The sequence below is a fragment of the Callospermophilus lateralis genome, chromosome 10 (genome assembly GCF_048772815.1).
Source record: "Callospermophilus lateralis isolate mCalLat2 chromosome 10, mCalLat2.hap1, whole genome shotgun sequence".
Lineage (NCBI taxonomy): Eukaryota > Metazoa > Chordata > Mammalia > Rodentia > Sciuridae > Callospermophilus > Callospermophilus lateralis.
The window spans coordinates 93,816,553-93,830,372 of NC_135314.1; the positions used below are offsets into that span (position 1 = coordinate 93,816,553).

A 13,820-nucleotide genomic window follows, 5' to 3' on the forward strand; every position below is an offset into this window, starting at 1 on the left:
TAGTGTTTTAATTATGCCAACATTAGAAAAATCGAGCAGTTTCACACAAAAGTCTGGATTTCTTGAAAAGTTTGAAAAAATCAAATGATCTAAAAATATTGGTCCTGAAATCCTAAATAGCAGCAATATGTTAGAACAGTCTGCCAGCTGCTAGCAGGACACATGCCACTCCACTTTGTGCCAGAGGCCCCATCAGTCTCTTGTCTCCCCTTCATCCTCAACCTCACGCTCTTGCAGTACTTGCCCAGGCTTGTGTAAGACCATCCAGAAAAGCCACCGAGATGAACTAAGATGTGAACTCATTTCCATCCCAAATAGAGACCCTTTCTAGAATCTGCATTGCCATTGGCCAGAACCCCCAAACTGAAATCTGCCATAGTTTAGATTTAAATTTCTGTGGCATCTTGGCTTGGCAGAAACCACGCCTACTTCATTTTTGATTGTTTTACAATTTAAAAGTAAGGGGCTACATGTAACACTATTAAAAATTCAACCACCTGTAGCAGAGCCTTTGAATAGTTAATTAAATTTCCTCTTAGTTCTATGTACCAGAAATGAGATTTTCCCTTTAAAAAAAATGTTTTTAATCAGTGATCTTCTCTTTTATGAGTGAAGAACTCCCTTCATAGGTAGAAGCTAGGTCACTCATCTGGAGAAATGTTTGAATCTCATCATTTGTGAATAGAAGATTTCTAAAGGTTGAATTTAGTCAATACAGGAGTGCCTGAAATGGTAGGAAGAATAATTATAAACAATCTGCCAGGTGTCAAAGTTGCGTGACCTACAGAGACAAAACATAAGATGCCCAGATATCAACAGATTTTATGCTACACCTAAATTAATGGATGATTCTTTGACAATAATGAGACAACCAATTCCTTCTTCTACCCGCAAAGAATTTCATTAGAATGTGTTTAAACTGCTTTTCATCTTAGCAAAAGGACTTCACGTATGTCCCAAGTTATTTTGCTAATGGTCTAAGTAACACTTCTAGATCCTTTTTTAGGTTAATTTTCAGCCAATGTTCCTATTTACACTGAGCACGCCTCAAAATTCTTCACTACCAAAATGCTTATTCCCAAATGCTTCAAGGCTAGTATTTCTCTTTTCCTTTTCTGTTTCTTTTTTTGAAGTACTAGGGAATGAATGCAGGGCACTCAACTGCTAAGCTACACCCCCGCTCCTTTTTATTTTTTTATTTTGAGACAGGGTCTCACTAAGTTGCTTGGAGTCTCATAAGTTGCTTAGGGCTGGCTTTAAACTTGTGATCCACCTAACTCAACCTCCTGAGTCTCCGGGATTACAGTTGATATGTGCCACCTTGCCTTTCTCTTTTCCTATTTTTAACTTGTCTGAAAACTTACTCCTTGATTCTCACCCCAACTTCTTCTATTTGGTTGTAACATTCTGAGATACAGCATTGTACCATTTCTTACTTCCTGAAGGTTAGCTTCTACAATTGGGCCTGTGGACATAATGGACATTAATGATTTACTCCTCCCAACAACAATTCTGCAGAAGATCACGGCATGCCTACTGTGAAATTCAAGTCCCAGCATAGCTAATTTCTCCAGCACTTCCTTAAATATTTTCATGCTGAGTCTGAGCTGTCTGTCTGTTCAACATGGGCAGCTATTGAGCATGAGTGGGAGGGTGCCCTTTGGACAGGCTCTGGTTGCTCAAAATACAAAATAGGCTCAGTATATTCAAAGTGCCTTTGTCATTCTCAAAGTATGAAGTTATTCATTGTCCAGAAGACTTATTGACGAAGTTTGAGACACTTCACAACCATGGGACTCACTTTCTTATCTTTGGAAAACTTAGAATTGGTACTTCAAGCATTCTCTTTTCAAGTCTAAAAATAAAATACAGAAACCAAAGAGGCCCCCTCCCATACATGCTAATTTCAAAATGATTGCAAAAGGCTGTTGAGGTTGCTTTTCAAATTTGAAATGCTTAACAGTCTTACTTTACTTTAGTTGGTCAGTTGAACGATAAATGTATTCATATGTGGACAAACCTATTTTTGTTTTATGTTCCTATATACATATTTTTTATATTGTGAGACTTAAACTACTTTTGGTGAATGAAGCAGCTCTTCTCTAACAAAGTTACAGAATGTGGGTTTGGTTTACACCTTCATAAATCATGCAGATGAGAGCCACGGCTATTCTAACCACACATGTTAAAAAAATATCTTGTGTCTCACTGAGGTTTCTGGACTTTCAAGGTCAGTACCCTGATCATTTGCAGAGTTGTGAATCCTTGGAAAATTTTTTTCCCACCCTTTTTTCTTTTCTTTTTTTTTTTTTGTAGCAGAGATTAAACCAAGAGGTGCTTAACCACTGAGTCACATCCCCAGCCCTTTTTAGTTTTTATTTTGAAGCAGTTTCACTAAGTTTCTGAGGTGGCCTTGAACTTGTGATCCTCCTGTCTTAGTCTCCTGAGCCACTCGGATTGCAGATGTGCACCACATACTTTCCCATCCTTTTTTAGGGTGTCTCTTCACCTGCTTGGTTCATTTTAGGAAGCCCTTCATCTGCCTGCTCCCCTTTCTTACCTTTTGCTCCTACCCCTCCTTTTACTATTAAAGAGAGCTATCTGTTAATAGTTATTTATTCTGTGGGTGACTGACCAGTGACATCGGGACGGGGGGCCAGGGAGGGTAATGAGGTTCCTTTCACTATATTCTGGGTTAGTACACACCATTTTAAAATACTATCTTAGGGCCTTGTTTCAGGAACTAAAAACCAATTAACTAGAAAGTGAGCAAATCCTTTAGGGACCTCAGAAATCTCCCTAGCTTCTGAGAATTAATCTTTTTAAAATATTTCAGGGGTTTCTGGGGTTGGAAAAGGAAGGCTCTAAATGACCTCATCTGGTGATTCTGTTCCACAGGCCCTTGTCTGTGTCTTGGGAAGGAGGTGAGTTCAGGGCTATTTTGGTGCTTCTGAAACTCCTCTGGGATCAACTAAGGCTGGAGCCTCTTTCATCAATTGTCAGCCTGGGGGTGGAGCGCACTGGAGGGCATAATAAGTGCCTCCCAACCTCTGAGAGAAAAATCTCACACTTGTCAGAAATGTGAGACAGCTGACAAAAATATGAAACAATCGACCATGCAAATGGTGAAATATGTCAAAACTCTGTTTCAAAAACTTAGTCTCTTTTTATTTATATAGGAATAACTATTCATGTCCACCTCATGCAGAAATCCTCATTTCTGATCCTTTGATGGTGCTGCACTGAGCTCTTTTCAGAATACATGATCCAGGCCAGGCCCAGCATGCCTGAGCACGTTTCTTTCCCAACTTCAACTTCACCTTCCTTCTTTCCTTCCGGTGGCATGCATGTTTATTTGTTTCTGACCCATTATTTGTTTAGTTGGTATTGAATGAGAGTTTCAAATGGAAGAGTGATTTTCATCTCTCCTTCCCCCACTTGCATTACTACCACCTTCCAAACAGAAAGATCCACTGTCCTCGTATGTACCACTGTGCCTTCTTGCTGTGATACAAACTTTTAAAACCACGCCATGTGTCCGGTACTCTTTTCTTAATAGAAGTTTTAGAAATATATGTGCCTGATACCCTTTCAGCATCTCTCACTCTGACTCTTCACCAATCCCAGACGTGGGCCTTTGGGACTTATTGATGTCCCCCTCCAAGTCAGAAACTCCTCCTCCTTGCCTTTTACAATGCAAACCAAATAAACAATGGAAAAATGCTCACGCCTGTAATCCCAGCGGCTTGGGAGGCTGAGACAGGAGGGTCTGTGTTCAAAGCCAGCCTCAGCAAGGGTGAAGCAATGAGCAACTTTGTGAGACCCTGTCTCTGAATAAAATATAGAACAGGGCTGGGGATGTGACTCAGTAGTCGAGTGCCCCTGAGGTGAATCCCTGGTACCTCTCCTCCGCCCAAAAAAGAAAAAGAAAAGTAATAGATATATTTTGAGATTTCTGGCCATGGAGAAATTTTATATCAATAGACTCAAGGAATGCTCACATCAAACATATAAAGTTGATGCTTTTATTTTGTATTTTAGCATAGTGGTGATGGGTGGTTAGGGAACCTGCCCAAAGTCTCAAACCTGGTAATTTAGAAAGCAGTATGCTTTATAACTGTGTTAGCTGATTAATGATTATATACTATGCATAATGCTGTAGACCATAACAATGTCCACTTCCAAATAAATAAAGGAATTAAGAGAAGGAGACTAGAAAGACAACAGTTTTGTAACGACTGGTAAATCATTTCACCCAGTCTTTGACCCATGGTAAATTCTCAGCAAACGGTAACAGATATTTATGTTCTAGCATAAACTCTTTGAGAACTTTCTTTGAGGAGAATATTAATGATCCATCATGTCTTCCTTGTGAGATGTGAAGTTATTGACTTATTGCTGCTGGGTTTGGCATGTTGAGCCCTGTCTGTGTTTATTAATGTGATGAGGTTGCTTGTGGGGAGGCCTCCCCACTGTGTGGTGGCAGTAATTATCAGTATTGCTGTGCGGCTGCAGGAACCCCTTGCTACCAAGTGCTGGTTTCTTTCTTTCTTAAAAAAAAAAAAAAAAAAAAAAAAAAACCCATTACATAATTTAACAATCATTTTGTTCCACTGTGAGATGAAAAGAATTCAGCAGCCTTCAGCTGGAGCTGAAAGGAGAAGCAAATTATAGAAATCACTGACATTAGTGCCTGGCTAGAGTAGAATTGTTTCCTACTGAAGACTTGAAAGTATTTTGTCCAATCTAATTTTGAAAGACTAGAGTCACTGGGCTTCCACTGCTTTCCCTGGGAACTACAATTATGTGGCCTAATGCAGCACAGTGCCAGGACAGTATCTCCAGCTGATCCCGGAGCAGTGGACGCATTCATGGGAGGTCTGGTCACTTGGTTTTTCAAAATGAGATTGAAAGAAAAGGCACAAGTGTTTTGTTCACTTGAGAAAATATTTCTTTCCATTCTACACAAGGATGTTTCTTTGGACTGTTCTGCTGGCATTGAATTGTAGTCAGCTACATAATGGTTTTTGTTGAACTTGGTTTTATGGAGGAGCCCCCCAAAAATCACATATCTAGAGCAGTATGATGAACACTTTTCTACCAGTGGCTAATCCCACTCTATCTACAAATTCATCAAATTCCCCCTCTTCTAGGATTAATTTGAAACATATTTATAATTTTCTTTAAAAATTCTGAAAAAAATACACATAATACCATATTTACCTAAATTCTAATCATTTTAAAGTGTACAATTCAGTGGCATTCAGTATATTCACAATGTTGAACAATCCATTACTATTATTTGGTTCCAGAATTTTCCATCATCCTAAAAGAAAACTGTATTCATTAATCAGTCACTCCTGTTTTCCCCACCCAGTACCCGGAAGCCACTAATCTGCTTTCTCTCTTCATCGATTTGCCTATTTTGGATATTTTGGATATTTCATATAAATGGAATATATATATATATATATATATATATATATATATATATATATATATATTCTTTCTTTTTCTGGCTGCTTTCACTTTCACTTAGCATAATGTTTTCTTGATTCACCCATGATGTGTATCCTCTATCTAGACTTCATCCATTACATGGATATACCACTTTTTGTTTGTTCATCTGTTGATGGATACTTTGGTTATTTCCAACTTTTATCTATGCACTACTTTGTACATTCTTATTCAGGTTTTTTTTTTTTTTTTTTAAACATCTGTTTTCAGTGTTTTGGGTATACATCTAGAAGTAGAATTACTGAGTTCTCTATGTCAATTCTGTGTTCATCTCATTGAGGGTCTCATGAACTGTTGGCCACGGTGACTGCACCATGTTACAGTGCCTTCAGCAATGGATGAAGATTCTGATTTCCCTACATTTTTAAAAATTATAGTCATCCTCATGGGTATAAAGTGACACTTCCCTATGGTTTTTATGTGTATTTTCCTAATGACCAATGATGTTGAACAGCTTTTCATGTGATTATTAGCCATTTTTGGTTATCCTTCTTTAGAGAGATGTCTTTTGCCCATTAAATTGAATTTCTTGTCTTCTCATTGTTGAGTTGTAAATATTCTTTATATATTCTGGATACTAGGCCCATGTCACGTAAACAATTTGTATATATATTTATATTCTATCAGTTATCCCTTCACTTTCTTAATAAAGTGTCCTTTAATGCACAATAGTGTATAATTTTGATAAAATCAATATTTTTTCTTTTGTTACTAGTGAATTATTGCAATGTCTAAGAATCCATTGAAAGGTTTCCAGAAGAGTCATTGAAAGGATTCAAGAAAAAAGGTCCCTGAGAATTTTTTTTTTTTCTCTTAAAAGTTTAATAGTTTTAGCTCTTACATTTAGGTCTCTAATGCTAAAAACAAACAAACAAAAATCTAGGTCTTTGATTATTTTTGAGTTAACATTTTTGCATATGGTGGGAGGTAAAGGTCAAACACCGTTGTTCTACATGTGGATATCCAGTTGAGTTGTCCCACCATCATTTGTAGAAGAAACTGTGATACACTTTTATCCATAAGTATGTCTGCATATTTCTTTAAAAGACAAGAACATTTTTTACCACAGAACCATTATCACACTTCTAAAAATGCTAATCTTATTTCCTTAGCATTATCAACTATCTAAGTCTGTATGCAAAGTTGTAAGAGTCTCAAAAATATTTTAGCTTTTTTTTAGAAATTTAGTAATTTCTTTATATTTATGTATCTGTTTTAGTGTCCAAATAAGATGTATCCATTGCAATTTGTTGATTTATTTTTTAAATTAAAAAAATTTTTGTAGTTGTAGATGGACAGCATGTATTTATTTGTTTATGTGATGCTAGGGATCAAACCCAGTACCTCATGCATGCTAGGCAAGTGCTCTGCCACGGAGCGACAGCCCAGCCCCTTGTTAATTTACTTTAAAAACCATTTTATATCTACAGGCTTCCCTTCCATCTCTCTTTTCTTTCCCTTTGCAACTCATTTGGTGAAGAAACAATTTGTCTAGACAAGTTTCCTAGTCTAGACGTAGCTGATTTCCTGTAAGTTGTGGGTGGAAAGAACTAGAGGCTCGAGCAGATTCAGGTTTTGGGGGTTTTTTTTGTTGTTGTTTTTTTTTTTGGCAACACTACCTCTTAGGTGATGCTTTGTTCTTCTATCAAGAAGCAAATCTTAGTTATTTCTTACTTGTTTATGTTAGCAACAACTGATAGTCATTACCGAAGTCTGTTCATTAGGAGGTACAAATAATGACATTGTAGTTCTATTATTTCTTCATCATTTGTTAAATGGGATATCTGCTTTCATGAATAGAAGTTTTCCATGTTTTATTATTTAGCTATCCAGTGGTAAAATTAGTGTAAGAAAGAATACATTTCTGTCACTAAAAGTAAATCTTACGGTTAAAGAAAAAGAAAGAATAAACCAGAACTCTCCCCCGACTTTAACTATTTCTCAAAAGAATAAGTTGGTTTGTTATTTTCTTCTAATATTGCCAATTTTGTTCTTGGGAGGTTACTTTATTAACACATTTAATTAAGCGTATTTAATGTGTTTCTAGACATTGCCAGTATTGTTCTAGTCAGTGACTAGAGTCCTTTTTGACATGAATCTTTGGTCTTTGATAGCTTCCCTTGCATATGGGAAATTTGCCACTTATTCTGGTTGGAATGTAGTCTGTTGTAGCATATCCCTGTAAAAGCTTCTTGTAAGCTTTGAAACTTCTGCTCATCCTTAGGAGAAAATGGGTGGGTTTTATAAGGAACCCAGACTTTTTGAAATCATAAGTCAAGTCAAAACAGACATTGAAAACTCACTCGTGGAACTCATTTCGTAACTTTTTATTGAATTTCTATTAGGCATACAGACAAAAAGAAAACGGTATTCCTGCCTGCAGATTTTGCATCCTGGTGGGTATCTTTTAGGACCTAGTGACACAGTGCTGATATCAGACATACACATTTGCACAAAGCCAAAACCATCAATGTGATTTTACCATATGTCTGTTTTAGTTCTTTCTCTACTGTCAAGTCAGGGATTGATTAATAATTATTCTGAGTTCTTTTTATATAATTACCAAAAGCAATATAAATATCTAAGAAGATGACTTTGTTGAGAAATGCATTTGAAGGCAAAAAGATAGAAATGGATATTTCCTTTCTAAGCCTGGAAAATGGATGTAAAAGCATGTAGACTCCTGTTCCTCTTCTGGGCTCTACTTTGCTGTTAAATAAGGGCAATGTTTATTTTCTGCCTATTTTATAAAGTTGCTGAGTGCTGTAATGAGTTTATATTTATAGAGTGCTTGGAGCTTTTTGGATGAAAGGTGCTAAATTAGAGTTTATTGTTTATTGAATTTATTTGATGTGTCCAACCTCCTGGGAACATTTACCGAAGTTAATTAAAAACAGATCGTCCCCACTCTGACAGCTTACAGTGCCAGTTACAAACCAATAACATAAACAGTGTGCACTTCTGTTGTCCTAACTTGGCACTAACTGCAGAACCATAGGTCTTCAGACAGGGGAATGGTCCTGCTTTTGTAGGAGAGATGCATTCTTGTACTGGGGAGAAAGTACAGATAATCTCAACCGATTCTGAACCACCTACCTGACCCCAGTTTAAAAAAAAAAAAAAAGCAATTTAGAATATGGATATTTTCCTCAATTTCCAACTGATAGGTTGAAAATTTTAAAAACAATCTTTCTATCACTGTAGTATGACATTAAGACAAGCACTTCTGTTTTAGCCTCACATTTTCTTTGCAGGTTTGGCATTCCCAAACAGCCAACTAGAGTACCATCTGCTTTCTTCACCGGACTTGGTAGACGCTGTGAAGTGTAACAATAACAATGGCTCCTTTGCTTCCTTTGCCAGTTGGTGATGGAGTTTTGTGGCGCTGGCTCTGTCACTGACCTGATCAAGAACACGAAAGGTAACACACTGAAAGAAGAATGGATCGCATACATCTGCAGGGAGATCTTGCGGGTAGGTGACAAATGGGGACCAACCTATTTCCCAAAGTCATCAAGCAAAACAGGGTATTTTGGGGGGTGCTGTGGTGCTGTGGCCTTCTAGTGTGATTCACAAGTGTGCCATCTCGCCTCCCTCCTTGAAGGTTACTCTAACTGCTGGTGGTGATGGTGGTTGGGCACTCAGTTCTGCTCTGATGGGCCTGCACCGTTTTCATGGGTCATATGCACTGTCATTTGGAGGTTGACATCAGGTGATTTCCTTTAGCCAAGGATTCACTTCCAATGATATATCTAATTAGAAATCTGATATTTTTTTATCATAAAGGTAGTGTAGTATAAAGATAGATTTAAGAAATGGGTTGTTTTTAAGATGGGTCATTTGAGGTAATCCATTTGTATTATAATTAATATGGTGATGGCTTCCCTGCACTTAAAGTGTTTCAGGATTATGTGATTTTAGTGATTTCTTTACATAGAAGCTAGTTTAGCTAATTTTACTTTTAAAAAACTCTTTGAGGCCTAATTACTTAAAGTAATCAAAAGAGCTAGACAAGACTGTGCTTGTTCTACCAGTTTTATCCACAAATCTCATTATCAGGAGGTAAAGACAATCCTGTCATATTTACTGCACTCAGTTTGGGGAGAAGAAGGTAATTGGGCGCATTGTAGTTCACTCAGAATAGTTTAATTTTTCTCTTGCTGCTAATACAGAGTTGATTATAGGTCTACAGAGCATTCTTGCTAGATTCGCCTGATGATCATCATTTATTTATAAGCTCAGTCTTCTTAATTTAAGGGAACAAAAGTTAAAATTGTTTTTCACTACATGTCCAAGATATGCCTTTGAGAGATAGATTACATGCTGCAAATGGATGAATCAGTGGATGAGCATTAAAAAGGAAGGAAGATGTAAATAGATACTGACCGGGCCTTAAATGCAAACCAAATTAAACAAAATACAAAGAGAAATAAAATTTTTAAATGATAGCATTGACGATAGCATAAAAAGTCAAATATCTAGAAATATACAGAAAGAAGTGAATGGCATCTACTCTAAAAACGACACAAAGTTCCTGAGAGAGATTTATAAAGACCTTAATAATTGGAGTTGTATGCCATTTAACGGATCAGAGACTCAATGTGGTAAAGATGTCATTTCTCCTCAGTTTGATCCATTTCTTTTGAACTCCCAATCAAAATTCCTATAGGTATATTTGTGCACAGTGATGATCTGACTTTTAGAAATTATATGGAAATGTCACCCAGAACCACCAAAGCAATCCTAAAGAAGAAAAACAAAGGTAGAAGACTTATGCCCCCAGTTATCAGGATTTCTTTAAAAAACTAGTAAGTAACTAAGACAAAGAAGAAAAACAAAGGTAGAAGACTTATGCCCCCAGTTATCAGGATTTCTTTAAAAAACTAGTAAGTAACTAAGACAGAGTGGTATTGTCGTAGACTAGACAGGGACCAAATGAATAGACTCAAAGCCCCTTGAACAGCCAGGCATGATGGTGCACCCCTGTAATCCCAGCAACTCAGGAGGCTGAGGCAGGAGGATCACAAGGTCAAGGTCAGCCTCAGCAACTTAGCAAAACTCTGTCTCAAAGTAAAAAATAAAAAAGTTCTGGGGGTGTAGCTCAGTGGTTAAGTAACCCTCAGTTCAATCCCTGTTACCAAAAGAGGAGGGGAAAAAAAGTCTCTGAACAGACCTACATCACATGAACACCGTGTTTATGGAAAAACTAATGTTGTTATGGATTAAAAAAATGCTCTTATGAGCAAAAGTTGATGACTCATATGTAAACATGAGATTGATATCTGCTTTATACAATATTTAAAAACTTAAAATAGGTGAAAAGTAAAAAACTAAAGTTCTTATAAGAAAACAGAAAATAATGTACCTATAGCTTAAGGTAGCAAAAAGATTTTTTTTATTTGTTGTTTTTAGATATACATGATAGTAGGATGTATTTTTTCACATATTATGCATGTTACATGGGGTGCAACCCATTACAATATTGATCCCATTTCTTATGGTTGAATATGATGCAGAGTGATACTGGTTGTGTATTCGTACATGAGCATAGGAAAGTTATGTCCAGTTATTCTACTGTCTTTCCTATTTCCATCCCTCTCCCTTCCCTTCATTCCCCTTTGTCTGATCCAATGAACTTCTATACTTCCCCTCCCTACTCTTTCTTGTAAAGATTTCTTTAAAAAGAACACAAAACACAATTTGAGGAGAAACAACCTGTCTATTGCTGATCTTCTCATCTGACATTTGTCTCTGTGTTTTGATGTGCCATTAACTTAACTTGAATTCATGACTTAAACTCACTCCAGGAAACCATGGTGGATTACTTCATCTTCTAGATCACCCTGTGTCACCAGAGATTTCTAAGGTTTCCAGGGCTGGTTCTCCCCATTTGCACTTCTGGGTACAAGGGTCAATCTTCAGGGTTCTATTTTTTTTTATTGGTTATTCAAAACATTACAAAACTCTTGATATATCATATTTCATACATTCGATTCAAGTGGGTTATAAACTCCCATTTTTACCCCAAATACAGATTGCAGAATCACATCGGTTACACATCCACATTTTTACATAATGCCATATTAGTACCTGTTATAGTCTGCTACCTTTCCTATCCTCTACTATCCCCCCTCCCCTCCCCTCCCATCTTCTCTCTCTACCCCATCTACTGTAATTTAATTCTTTCCCTTGTTTTTTTCCCCTTTCCCCTCACAACCTCTTATATGTAATTTTGTATAACAATGAGGGTCTCCTTCCATTTCCATGCAATTTCCCTTTTCTCTCCCTTTCCCTCCCACCTCATGTCTCTGTTTAAAAAGTTTGTACCATCCCTTGTCTTAAAATTTGTGAAAATAGTGGTTTTTCTTTTTCTTTCCAATACCCCAAATGATACTAGGATTTGACATAAGGTGACTCCCTGGTAGGAATGGTTGATCACCTGGAAGTGATCAGAAGAATTATCAGAGCTGATCCTCCCTATATTGTATGATCCCATTCAGTACAGGCTTTTTGGCTCACTTGTATGCTCTTGGTGTCTGCTTCTGAACATTCAGAAGGTAGAGGAGGGAGGGGATCCTCAGCCCTTCTCTTGAGGATTTATGGTTGTTCATAGACTGTAAAAACTATGCATTTAAATCTGTTTGATGCCCACCTTGAGCCAAACTGACTAGATAAGAAAGGTAGTTTTTTACCTAGACCAGTGCCTCAAACTGTCCTGTTGCATGATTTATGTTTACTAGTATCCTAAGTGTACATGTGAGTATGTCTTGGACATCTGTACTCTAGTGCTGAATCTCATTTCTTCAACTAGGAAATTCAGATATTGAGTGTGTGGGCCCACACACCTTTTATTCTATTTTGTGTTTGTGGCCAACAATTAAAAGAAGAAAATCATAAATAATAAAAGACACTTGGATACACAGTTCTTTGAACTAATAATGGTAGAATATAGCAGGCTTTCCTTCAAGGCTCTAATTTTAGCTTCTTTTAGATTCTAATTCATCTGAAAAATATGTGACTACCTTAGAGTAAATCTGTAGCTTATAGAACTCACAGCGCAAAAAAAGCCAAAATCAGAGTAATTCATGGAAATATGGTACATCATCAGGTGTGGATGTCACAGAATGATTGTCTCATATAATGAGCACAAAGTCACCAAAATCAACCCTAAAAATGACAGTGACAAAATGCCCACTGAGTGAATAGAGATGGTTTTCTTTTTTAATGTGAACCACATTGGCTAAAACCAGTGGGAAAGTTCTTGGCTGCCCTTAGAAATATTTTATTGTGTTCATATATAAAATTGTAAAACTCAAGGTAATTTAACTTTTCAATTCAAATATTGCTCCCTCCACATGAAGATTTAGTTAAATCAGGGTTGTCTTCTGTACAAAGAGTGTTGATGTGTTTCAGGCAAATTAGCACATCGAGGCAGCCCTCACTTCTCATGGTACCTGGTTAACTGAAACTCCTGTGCGTGGGAATCTAACCATGCCATCCAGAGTGTGCTCTGGTGGTATCTAGTGTCAGATCCAATATGCAGGGATTTTGTTTAACACAGTGCCATGAATTGCAAAGATAACCAATAAGTACCCATTTATATTGATCAATGGCCTACTGTTGAGAACAACACTATGAGTATGTCAAAGATGTGAATGTCATTCTGTGAAAGTATCTCTGAGTGAGTTTAATTTGGGGAGAATCATTCAAAATAGGTTGTTTTCATCTTGGCTTATCCTGCTATTACCTCTCTCACCTTTTCATTCCTGCAGGGGCTGAGTCACCTGCACCAGCATAAAGTGATTCATCGAGATATTAAAGGGCAGAATGTCTTGCTGACTGAAAATGCGGAAGTTAAACTAGGTGAGAACAGATTCCTGTGAGCTGAGGGACTGCTAGAATTGATGAGATGATTTCAACAGCTCTTTCTTTAAATTAATGTATATTCGTTACTCATGGGTTTGGGGGCCATTGCCCTAAAAATGGAAAAGAAAATGTTTTGTCTGTTTCAAAGACATTTTCTAAAAGCATTTTGAGGAATCAGTTATAAATGATATGATGAACAGAAGAACCTTGTGCTTAATCAATGTGTAGAAATATTGGGGATTTTTTTTTCAATAAAGATTAGAAGTGATAGACCTTAAAATCATCTCTTGCATCTCACATTTTTTTATATGTTTGCTGTTATGACAGAACACTGATGACCCAATTTTTCATTGAAAATATTCATAGTTAGACATATTTAAAATAAGCAAATTCTGCTATGTTACAATATGTTTAAGTTACATGTATGTTGATTTTAT

The 13,820-nt window shown here is 36.9% G+C and overlaps 1 protein-coding gene across 8 annotated transcripts in view; it reads left to right on the forward strand.

Annotated features, from left to right (window-relative positions):
• Tnik (TRAF2 and NCK interacting kinase) overlaps positions 1 to 13,820 on the forward strand; it is a 374,517-nt gene that overhangs the window by 241,311 nt on the left and 119,386 nt on the right. For all 8 annotated transcript variants that reach the window (XM_076867736.2, XM_076867738.2, XM_076867743.2 and 5 more), the window contains exons 5-6: positions 8,881 to 8,991; positions 13,290 to 13,380. In XM_076867736.2, coding sequence (XP_076723851.1) covers positions 8,881 to 8,991; positions 13,290 to 13,380 — 202 coding nt within the window. The remainder of the gene's footprint in view (positions 1 to 8,880; positions 8,992 to 13,289; positions 13,381 to 13,820) is intronic.